The sequence below is a fragment of the Argentina silus genome (assembly GCF_951799395.1).
Source record: "Argentina silus genome assembly, chromosome: 7".
Taxonomy (NCBI): Eukaryota; Metazoa; Chordata; class Actinopteri; order Argentiniformes; family Argentinidae; genus Argentina; species Argentina silus.
Window position 1 is genome coordinate 6777412 of NC_139661.1, and position 12550 is coordinate 6789961.

Below are 12550 nucleotides of genomic sequence, written 5' to 3' on the forward strand. Positions count from 1 at the left end.
ACAACTCAATATCAATATCAATAGCAATATCAATGCAAGGGTTATCATTTTGTGTGATTTTGTCGATTAAAATAGAGCATACTCTTCGGCAAAGCTATATCTGATCACAGGCACAGCACAATTACATTATTCGTTGCAAAGTGATGATCACCTGTACTCAAACGTTGCTATCTTGAATGCGCCCCAGAACGTCCCGTTATTCTTGTGCATGTTGATGTTCATGGAATAATGGCTGCACAGGAGCCATCCCCACCATCTTCATTGGAAGGCAACAAACCTGGGTTTCCAAAGAAGATTTTGGCGAACAATCTTGAAGACAAGCATTTGTGTAATTCTTGTCAGAAAATATTGAGGAGGCCTCTACAAGCCCAATGTGGTCATCGTTTCTGTTCATTCTGTTTCAACAAAATTGTAAGGTAAGACTCGCTAGCTATGCTTACTCTAGCTAGATCCAGCTAGCCAGCTAATTACTACTAGCTTCAGCTAGGCAAGCTACGTGTTGTCAACATCAGATAGAACATGTTGCAAGACTCGGGTTCAATCAGTGGTCATTCAACCATTGATCTTACTACTGTAGCCTGTCGTTCTGCTGTGCTGTATCATCACAATGACCTTGTTCAAACACAACATCAACGATTTTGCAAGTGTAAGCAAGCTGTAATCAATGGATGTGTCAGAAGATTGACTGATTGTGTTGCTAATGTGTTAACGCATTATGTTGACAAAACAGATTAGTGATGAGGATGTCAGCTATTGCAACTGAATGAGAGAGGCCTGGCTGGGCATAATATATTAATGAGAACTCTGTCTGTTTCACTGTAATGCTGACATAAAGGCCCAGCTGCTGTAGTAAATATTGAGTCAGTATTTCTGTTTTTCAAGCTCTGGACCACAGAAATGCAGTGCTTGCATTAAAGAGGACTTGTTTGAAGATCCTACATCCATTCTCAATCAAGGCGGTGTAAGTAACCCAACCACCTGTTATTGCTAGCTAGACGTTTACTGTTTAGAACTCAAAATAACATTTGACTAGAGACAAACCAGTCTAGTTGTACTTCATTATTATAAAAGGAGCTAACAATAGTATTTCCCTTTAGGCTTTTCCTGATAATGCAGCACGAAGAGAAGTGGAAGCCTTGGCAGCTGTTTGCCCAAATGAAGGATGTACTTGGACAGGCAATATTAAAGAATATGAGGTACAGTACAGTAGTCTGAAATATAATTCCGCCATCTATCACTTTCCATCAGGTTTGAGGAAAACAAACTAGAAATTGTCTAGAATTACACTGTTTGATTTCTTGAGGAGGTTACAACTGAATTGAACTGGAATACAAAGTTATTACAGTTAAACAATGTTTTAACAGTTGAAAGCATATCTATTCAAGATTATTTTCAAGTCGTCCCCATAATCTTTATTAATGTACTGCTATTCTGATTTGTGTACTATGTTTCATTATGTGTTTTGATGCAAATGTTTATAATATCTTCTACAGCTCAACCATGAGGGAAAGTGTGACTTCATGATCATTCTCTGTCCCTCCTGCAAAGAGCTCATGAGATCTAATGAGCAGGAGCGTCACAACGAACGAGAATGTCCAGAGAGGACTCTCAACTGCCGGTACTGCAAAGAACCTTTCCATTTCAAAAGCATCAAGGTAAATTATATAGGCTTATATATTATATATGTGGCCACTTTTATAACTTCTATTTCTTCATGTTGTTGTGTATTACTATATCCTGTGTTGTATTATAGAAAGTGCAGGTTATGATTTTAATAATATATTTGAAATGATATAGGCTTTGCGTGTTCATTATCATTTACCCCAAATCAAGTCAATGTATTGAAATTGCACTGTTTTGTTATTGGGTGTGAAGACAAACTGAGAGTTTTGTTTTTTAGGCTCATGATGAGATTTGTCCAAAGTACCCAATGATTTGCGAGGGCTGTGCAAAGAAAAAGATTCCCAGAGAAAAGGTAATAATGCACACAAAATTAAGTCATTATAATGAATAGTAATATGATACAGTAAGTGTTTTGTTGCAGCTGCACAAGTAGTCATGTCATTGTGTTTTCCTTCTACAGTATGTGGACCACATTAAGTTCTGCAGTAAATTTAGAGCACCTTGCAGATTTCATGTTGTTGGCTGTGATATGTCTGTAAGTGGACTTGTTTTAAATCCTTATCCACATTGGTGTTATTGCCACCAGAATTCTTACAAAATGAAACAGAATTATGTAATTAACTGAGCTGTTGTGCAATAACTTTGCCCAAGGTGGAAAAGGAGAAGGTCCACGACCACGAGCGTGCATGCTCCTACGAACACTTAAACCTGCTCTTGCATTTCATCATGGGCATCAAGGTGAGCCTGGAGAGCTTGCAGCCTCAGACTTTGGAGGTCGCAGGTCACAAGCTCCACGAGTTGCACCAGTCCCTGAGGGACCTGGAGCTGAAGCTGGGCCAGCTGGGTGAGGTTGACCCCGTGCAGGGAGCCTGTGCCCCTGCCCTGACCACCTCATTCACCCCCCTGCCCAGCGCCGTGGGTGCCGCCCTAGAGCTGCAGCTCCACAGTGAGAAGACCAAGGTGACAGAGCTGAGCCGGCGGTGCCAGGAGCTGGAGCTGAAGGTGGGCACCTTTGAGAACATTGTGTGCGTCCTCAACCGAGAGATGGAACGTTCCTGCACCACCATGGAAGCCTACAACCGTCAACACCGCCTGGACCAGGACAAGATCGAGATTCTCAATAACAAGGTGAAGAGGACATTCCCAGTCTGTGTATCTAGCTTTCAATTCATTTGTACACGTTTCACATTCACAGAAAAACCTGAGTGCACATCCAAAATTGAATGGATTGATGTGAGCCACGACAGCTGCCTTTGATCATGTTAATTCAGCATGATAAACATTTTCTCTGCTCCGTTTGTGTTGTTACTGTTTCAGGTGCGTCAGCTGGAGAGGACTGTGGGCCTAAGGGACCTGTCCATCGTGGAGATGGAGGGCAAAATGCGGGAGATGTCTGCAGGCACGTTTGATGGCATCTTTATCTGGAAAATCTCTGACTTCACAAAGAAAAGACAAGATGCTGTTGCTGGCAGGGCCCCGGCTATGTTCTCCCCTGGTAACATATTTTCAAAAACCTCTCTTTTATGATTGATAATACACTTGCACTGTATGTCTTATACTGGATTTTCTTCATTCCTCATTCTGTATAATCTTTTCATTAAATTATTTAATGACATGTTGCAGCATTTTACACCAGCAAATATGGCTACAAGATGTGTCTGCGGATCTACCTGAACGGGGATGGGACAGGGCGTGGCAGTCACTTGTCTCTTTTCTTCGTGGTGATGAGAGGACACAGTGACGCCCTCCTCAAGTGGCCCTTCAACCAGAAGGTAAGGCTCACAGAACGTTGCATCCTGATAAGTTGTACGTTTGAAATTCATCATAATGGTTTTGAATATTATTCACACTGAGCATGCTGAAATCGATATATTGCTATCGTGTGGCAATAGTTAAAAGACTAAATACAATACTATAGTTAAAAGACAATCCCTGCTTTCAACTTTCATTTCTCAGATAGCTTTGTGTGTTAACGTCATGTTGTACATGAGATCCAGCATACTGATGTTGGCATTGTATCTACCTTGTGTCATAGTAGCTGGTTTGAGAAAGTTCATTATTTACTCCCATTTGTTCAGTCTTGGTGAATTGGTCTCCTGTAGTACATGGTAGGATGCTTGAGCAGGGAAGATCCAGGTTTGGCTGGATATACAGTAGGATATACAGTAGGATATACAGTAGGATATACAGTAGGATATACAGTAGGCCTCGATGTTTTTACCATGTGGCCTTTTGTGTCCAGGTGACCCTCATGTTGCTGGATCAGAATAACCGAGAGCACATCATTGATGCCTTCCGGCCCGACATCTCCTCGTCCTCCTTCCAGAGGCCTGTCAGTGACATGAACATCGCCAGTGGCTGCCCCCTCTTCTGTCCTCTCGCCAAACTGGACTCCAAAAACTCCTACATACGCGACGACACCATATTCATCAAGGCCATTGTCGACCTCACTGGGCTCTAGGCAAAGAGGTGTAACCGAGCTTGCTCTGTTGATTAGCCAATCAACCTGTAGGGATTTGCCAGGCCTTGCTATGCCGTTCAGGGGCCTTGCTCTGCTGTGCTACTCTAGATCTTTGGTTTGGGTGTGGATTCTTGGCAGATGTAGGACTACCCCATTCACAACACATAGTTGTGCTGGTTTTGACAGCATTTAATCCTAAAAGCAAACTATATCACAATAAACATTTGTGAAGTGGTTATTCTGAAATTTGAACTAGAATGTGTAGTTTCGAATTTCCCTTGAGTTAGTGGGATACAGTAGCTGTTCGCTGTGATTATAATGATACTGTGTGCTGCAAAGGTTCGTGGCATGGACCACTGGTACCTTAGCTTTGTAGATTGAATATAAACAGGGCGGTGTTCATCTCGGCTAAGTGCTGTGTAACTGTTAGCTTTGGTGCTTGATATTTGGTGAACCATTCACTTATTTTAAGCAACTTTTTGCATAGACAGACGTGGAGTTCCAACAGCAACAATTGATGCCCATCATTTTGCCTTTAAACTATCGGTCAGCTAAGGTTTGCACACTTTGCGGTGTTGTCAAGAGTAGGAATTTGAAGTCATCTGACATTTCTAAGCATTTGTGTGCCTCTAATCTCAAGTCCTGTAATTATTTGTAGTGGTGGACATTGCTTGAATTCCATGAATTCTGAGTGCAGTATTTGAGTTTTGAATATTGTGTGTGCGTTTTACTTTCATCAAGCTCAGTTGCTACATTAGTTAGCATGTTGGATCTGTGGAAGATACACTGTAGTTTGCAACAGATCAGGGTTGTCAACCAATAAAGGTGAAGAGCAGCGACAGCAGGTCCGATGTTGCCAAAGCCCCAGACAATTGACATTAAACTGGTGTTCAACGTGAAGACAGGAAGGCCTTTATAAAATATGCCAGATAAAATATGTGACCCACTTTTAACAATAAGAAGTGCCTGCACCAGTTATTTTTGGATTACGTTCAATGAGCCTTGAACTGTGGATGTGCTATTCTGTGGAATTGATGGATCTTAGTAAGAAACATTTGATTTGGTGTAAGTGCTGTGAAAGGTTTGTCCTTTATGAATCTCCTGTACTGTGGTGTACTTTGGTATGTTAAAATGCCCAGTGAAAGAGGAAGGGTTTGTTGATGCTCCACACATTGCACAATGATGACGGTCATCATTATTTTGGAAGATGATCTATTTGGGATCTTTCTCAGTTTCAGTTGGATTGCAGTCAGTGTTAAATACACAACAGTTAGCTTTACATCAACGAAGCAAATGAACCCAGCAGATTTTCAAACCAGTCTCGACAGATTGAAACCTCTCTGTGCATGAGGGGTTTTGATAAAGATACATATTATCAAGTATTGCTTTAATAATATAATATATGACATGTTTACTTTGTAGACCAACATTTTATTTACATTATTTTCTTATTTATATATTTAATATATCTCTCTATATATATATTTATATGACTGTTATGAATGTGTTATGAGTGTGTTATATTGGTTATTTAAGTATAAACAGATGCATATCTGTACTTTAACAGGCTTTGCTACTGATGTATGTTGAGTGTGAAATCCGATTATTAATCATATATCTAGAACATAGATTCTATTTATTGATAACATACATATGTTATATTGTTGAGATGGTTTAAAAGCATGTTTGGGTTCATTTGACTTCCAGAAGTAGGCCAATCTTTCCAAGAGAAGAGTGAAACAGAAAACGTTATTTCTTCAATCGCCTCAACATTGTATTGAGGATAAAGACTAAATCTGTAGTTTAAATGCCTTCAGTTGGCTATTTTTGTAAAATTATCTTATCAGTTCTGTATTTTTTGAACAAAGTTTTATTCATTTATTTATTTGCTTTAGCCAGTAGATAATATGATCATGATTACACTTTATGCAGACTGCATTTTGCATGTCGTGTTGTGATATAACAGAAATGTGCTGGCAGAAAATAAAAACAACTAATCTCTTTATTAGGCTTACATATTAGGCTATATATTTGCAGTTAATGGCCCAGTTATTGCTAATTGAAAGGTCTATATAGTAATATATTTTCTGTTTGTGTCTTGTGAAAGTAGGTGGTTTGTTTTTTGAGGTTTATGATTGTCTAGCCTAATGGTCCTGATATAGTTTTCATTTTTCCCACCCCAACATAGACATTTAAGTAGCAGTGATATTTGATTATTATCTTACTGAATTGTCTGAAGGAGCTGAAAGGAAATGGAAAAAAACAGGAATAAAACTATAGTCTGCAGAAGCAATGTGGATTTGAAATGATGTACTACAGAATTGTATATGTTTATTGTATGTAAATGCTTTATTAAAGGATTAGTCAAATAAAAACTGTGGTTTTCATGGATTTTTTACACCTCAGGATACCTTTTCAGAACAATCACATCTTTATCATTGGTGTATGTTTCAAAAGAGCTTGCTGCTTACTCAATGCATATGAGATGGATATCTTGAGTCCTGCTCAATCCTGCTCAGTCCTGCTCGATTTCACCACATGGGGGCACACTCTACTGGCATTTGAAATATTCAAGGAAGCTAAGGGCAATCTCCACAGAACCAGATATTGTCCATGATATAGGCTTGCCCAAGAACATGGAACATTTTACAAGAAACATTCTAGTTAATTGGCAGAAAGGACACCAGAATGTTTTCATTTCATAGCCTATTTTTCCTTCTCTGTCCCCCTACATAGGAGCCACCATATTATATCCTATACTATATGCCACTTTGCTTCTATGTCTGCTGCTCACCCACCGTTGCTCAGAAATGAGAGGAAGTCTGGAACAGTGGCTGGAAGGTCTCTCTCTGTGCTGATGTCTTTCACAGAGCCCAGCACAGCCACTTTGGTTTTGGTCTCTCCAGAGTATATCTCCTTTCCTGACAAAACTACGTGTGTGAGAGTATGTATGATCTCTGTTGGGTAGCAGAGGTTACTCCTACCGTCTCTCTCTTAATGCTCCACACACAAAGGATCCCTTGTTAGTTTCACCCTAGATGGCATAAGACTTATGATTACTCTTCATCACTGATGTGTTTACAGTACATCAGTTGCTCCTCATTGCAAAGAACAGGGAACAGTGGTCCTTATTGAAGCTCTGGAAAACACCATGCCCCCCAACATCTGGTAAAGATCTATCATACCATGGTCCTGATGGACTTCTCTCTGGAAGTACAATTACAGATGTGGCTGTAACTTTCGCGGTAGCAAGATATAAATGTCATTCATGTACAAATGAGTTGTTGAATGTTTTACTGCACCCTTTTGGATTGACTGATATATTAGCTATTTAACCAAGACAATTGTCAGTAAGTAGTTATTTTGAACGAATCATCCACACCTGTTGCGGCCATCTTCTTATTGACAACAGTATTGATAATTTTAACAATCATTTGTTGAAGTCAGTTATCAATGATTTGAATACAACGTTTGAATCCTTTAAATACACAAACATGTCATGCTGAGCAAATACTGTAGCATCAGGAATAGACACATTCCCACAGGTTCCGGGACAGGTTCAAAGGTTTAAAATGTTTTGAACTCAAAGCTTCAAAGATGGCCTTCACTTTGAGTATGCCCTTCTGGGATTTGAGGAAATGACCAATGACAAGTATTCAGGGATGGTGAGTGAAGATTATGGATGGTGAAACATTACCTCACATCTTTATGAATGAGCCCATGGTTGTCCAGACAAGAAGGTTATTGTGAGGCATTCCCTCCACTTGTACCTTATGTTAATATGGAACATTAAAATAGTTGAAAATACAAGATGGGAAGTGCCTGAGGAGGACCTTTCTTGTTTTTTAGACTCAGATACTGTTAGTCACCTACTCTATATTCTCTCAGTGGTCAGTCAGAGTTGGGTTCTTATCGTAGAGTATGCAGGTCAGGATTGTTTTTGTATATGTAGAGATTGCGATCTCCATAACACTATCATCAAGCAGTGAGCCCCAACTGGAAGACTAATTCAGGGATTAACAGAAGAAATACTCTTGAGGGATGTCCTCCACACACCTATTAGCATGGTGAGAGGTACAGAGAGTGGGGATGGGATTTGTACATACAGCCATTGTAAACTGTAAGTCCTGAAAGTCATCTGATGGTGAATAGATAGTAACTATAAGAAGCACTTATTTTCAATTGACCTTGAAGGCCACGGCAAAATGACAATCAAAACCTATGTATAGGAGATGAATTGCTACAAAGAATGCCCGAAACATACATGTTGCTAAAAGGTCTGTCTCTCTTCTCTCTGTCAATGAGACTAAAAAGGATAATCTATTGCACTGACTGTCTGATCATTGGTCTCCGGAAAAAGGTTATTAAGCAAAGAGAAAATTAAACAATGTCTGTCACACAGCAGTTAACTGTCATAAATCAGCATTGCTGTTTCCAAAAATATAAGACCTATTTCCAAGGCAAAACCCTCGTTCTACTGTACAGTAAATCCCCCGGTATTGGCTAAGAGAAAAGAGTAAGATTAACTATTGAAACAGGTACAGTATATCAGTGCAACAGACAAGGATATGAGGAATGGAACATACTGGAAACCATAAGTTCATCTTTCTTTCTTTTTTAACTTGTTTTTATTTCTGTGGGGAAAGGCTGTCATATCATTGTCATTGTATTGTCACTTTATTTTGTTGTTGTTGTTTGTGATGTGACATTTACATTTACATTTATGGCATTTAGCAGACGCCTTTATCCAAAACGACTTACAACAAATACATTTGTTTAAGTAAGTGAATCATCTATCCATCAGTCCATCCATAAAGTAATCAATGCTTCTTTTTTTTTTTTTTATTAACAGGAGAGAAACTTGTACAGGGGGGTAGTGGGGGTGAAGAGGTCTTCAATGTGAGTTGCTGTAACACCTTAATTTCCCCTCAGGGATCAATAAAGTACCTGCCTATCTATCTATCTATCTATCTATCTATCTATCTATCTATCTATCTATCTATCTATCTAATCCTGGCCAGGAATTAAGTAGACCAGAAGACACCAGTCGTCTCCAATGATAAGTGGTATCAGGAGTGCCCACCAGAAAGGAAGGAACCGGGACATTGTTGTGAAAGCTGTTCGATTTCCCAGGATTCACTGTTGAGATTTCATGAAGTATCCTGTGTGCTGCTTCACAAGGGAGATGACTCTTGATTCTCTTCAACAGAGGGCAGGCTTGCATTGAATTTCACTAATACACTAAGGTTCACATACATACTGTAGAGTAGCTGTCTTTAGTAGTTATCCAATGCTCTTTGCTAAGTGCTTTTTTTAATTGATAAATAGAATGGAGATGTTGCCTTTTGTCACTCTATGTATTGCCTGTGACAATCATTCTTCATTCCATGTATTACAATGAGCCCGTCCTTCCATTTCTGCCACCACCAGCCTTCACTGGAGCATTATGAGGAGAATTCATTCAGTGTTAACCCGTTCTCCATCTCTCTGTCCTGCCTGTCACCTCCTCAGCATCGCCTAGAGGCCTACAGGCCAGACAAAGTGTTGTGGCAAATGATGGGCTGATCACCCTCTAAGAGCGTTCTGTCTCCCAAAATGATCTCACTCTGACCACTTCCCGTGTCTAGTTTTGAAGCCTCATGCTCCGGTTTCCTCCCAGCCCAACAACAGAGAAAAGGTCTTCAAGGAGGGCTCTCAAGTTTCTGCGGAAAGGTACACAAACAACCTTCTCTCTTGTCAAAAAGAAACACTTGGAGGCCTCTGAGGAACACTGCTGAGCTGGTTTATATTAAGGGCCAGAGATGTGACTTGCACCTCATGCGCTCCAATTGGATTAACGCACACAGGCCAAGTCCCCCTGTTCTGTCCTGTTAGTTTTGGATCACTCTGCACCCCACATCTATCAATTGTGGGCACTGCTTTAGGATGCTGGAGAAGACACTGCAAGATGTGTTTTTGCCTCCCTGGCTTATGGTAAGTGTTGGTTTTATGTTGGAATGACCAGGAGGTTCTCTGGGTGTGTTCCTGCTGTGAGCTCACCATTGTGCCAGAGGGAAGCGGGCTGAGAGAGAGAGGCTGGCTGGGCACACACACACACACACACACACACACACACACACACACACACACACACACACACACACACACACACACACACACACACACACACACACACACACACACACACACACACACACACACACACACACACACACCACTTCTGTTTCCCTGTCTTTGATTAGAAGTTTAATATGTCTGTTACCAGCAGCTGATTTTTTTTATTGGCTACGGTGGAAAATGTGTAACTGTTCTAAAAATCAGCCAACTCCTCTCAGTTTTACCTCACCAAAGGTGGTCAGGTCAGCTGAGACAGGTTTACAACAGATCTCAGAGCAGCATACCCTTCTGTAACGCTTGAGGCTAGATTGCAGACTGTCATACTACCGAGATATAGAGTACTGTACACATCTGGCATTCATTTTTTGGATCTTATAAGAACACACACAAAAACACTATTTGTTTGACAAAGATCACTCTTTGGCATCTAAGTGATTACAGAATACAGTGTCTGAATTAGGTACTTTTGAATCTGCATCCCTTGGGCTGCCTGAACAAATACTGTATATGACCTGTAACTTAGTAATACTGACTGTTGATACAGCCGCCTCAGTGAATGCTGTTATTATACTCTCTTTATCCTCTACATGCACTAGACTAAGAGAGAGATGAAGCTTAATGGATGTTTGAACATGCATTTCTCTACTGTCCATGTTCAGTGTGAAGCTGGGTGATTTAGAATGGCTGACTGTTCTCTCACCAACCTCCTTAAACCATGACTAAGACAGGGCCGTGACTGGAAAACTCCTGGAGAGGAAAGCATGGATTCATTCCCCGCAAAACCCTGAGAGGTCCTTTCATGTGGTATTTAACAGTATCAGACACATTCTGCTGGCCTGAGCTCACTTCCAGACCTCATCATGTGGTTCCTCTGCTCATGTGGTGAGTACACACTCCTAATTTCCTTCATTAGTGACAAACATACACACACATGCAGATGTACACAAACACACGCAAACACACACACACACATGCAGATTTACACACACACACACACACACACACACACACACACACACACACAGACACAGACACAGACACAGACACAGACACACACACGATAGCCTATGGGGATGGAACAAAGTTAGAGACAGCGTCTTTTGGGAGGTCTGTTTACCAATATTCTGTTTGGGGTATCTTGACCACAACATTCTTGAGTAAGCAACACACACACTTGAGTAGATGTAATTTCTCGAGTGAAAAACATTTAACTTAATTAACAGAAAAAAACATAAAACATTTAACATAAAAATGTGTTGGTTTACTGATAATATGAATATACTAAGCCACATAGTCAATCACAGAGCGCCATACAAAAAGCTATGTCCTCTTGAAAAGAATACGTTTTACTTATTTAGCTGCTGATGTTATGTACTTGGACACATGCTAACACACGCACACACATGCTTTCTGTTTTAAAAATGACAGCAAATCAAACCAGGAAGATTCCCCTCATTCTTTTGGAATTGAATTTCATTATCAAATGATGTAAATGAATCCTGCACACATGTTTTGCCAGATTTTTCACATTTACTCATAAAAAATAAATTGGTCAACCAAATTGGTCAACCTTCAAGTCAATGATTGTGCAGTCATTGCAATCTCACCTGAATCTCTGGCGTTTAAGGGGGGGATTGAGGATTCTCCTCCGCTTCTTGGGGATAGGGTCATCTTGCTGGTGTGTCCCAGTGTTTCCTCCCTCTTCCTCTTTCTGGAGGTTGAAGGCCTCTGCACATTGAGGAAGACAGAGCTTTGAGGGTCAGAGGCCATTGTGTTGTTGGTGCAGATGGAGGAGGTTGGATATCTGCTGTAGTAGATATGACCTCTGACCTCTGACCTCTTCAGAGTTGGTGCTCACCATCTTTACATCGCTGTGGTACGGGATGGAGCACCGCAAGGTGTCGCTCACCATCTCCATGTCGTGGCAAAATACAACTTCTCCAACAATTATATCATGGCTATAAAGCAAGATTCTGTCCAGTTTGTCTATGAGTTATGATGATACCCAGATGATGACGATAATGAGACTGGAGGAGCATGGAGGGTTAAGCTGTAGGCACTCGGACTTGGGCTGCAGCATCCAGCTGCTGTGGGAGTGCAATGGTAGTTTGACTACACAGGGGGGCTTAGAGTGGGCTGTGACGCCCACCAGTGCTGTGTGTGCGGAGTTGTTGCAACCCTCTTGTCCGAGTCGTCCTCACCAAGAGACTTGTCAGAAGATTCATCATTGGTGGACGATTCGTCCTCCTCTATCAAAGGGTAGGCCAGGGCCTTGTAACATCCCTGCAAGTGCCTTTCACCATGTGCCTCTTCCTTATGTTCTACCCTCACGTCACCGTTTGCTCCATG

The 12550-nt window shown here is 40.9% G+C and overlaps 1 protein-coding gene across 1 annotated transcript; it reads left to right on the top strand.

Annotated features, from left to right (window-relative positions):
- Nucleotides 1-228: 228 nt before the first annotated feature.
- On the top strand, nucleotides 229-4084 carry traf2a (Tnf receptor-associated factor 2a; the record flags this gene model as incomplete). The annotated part of the gene is made up of 10 exons (XM_083673096.1): nucleotides 229-416; nucleotides 883-961; nucleotides 1098-1196; nucleotides 1494-1655; nucleotides 1901-1975; nucleotides 2084-2158; nucleotides 2275-2751; nucleotides 2941-3118; nucleotides 3247-3395; nucleotides 3866-4084. 10 exons carry the CDS (start codon nucleotides 229-231, stop codon nucleotides 4082-4084), a joined length of 1701 nt encoding a protein of 566 aa, XP_083529222.1.
- Nucleotides 4085-12550: the final 8466 nt, after the last annotated feature.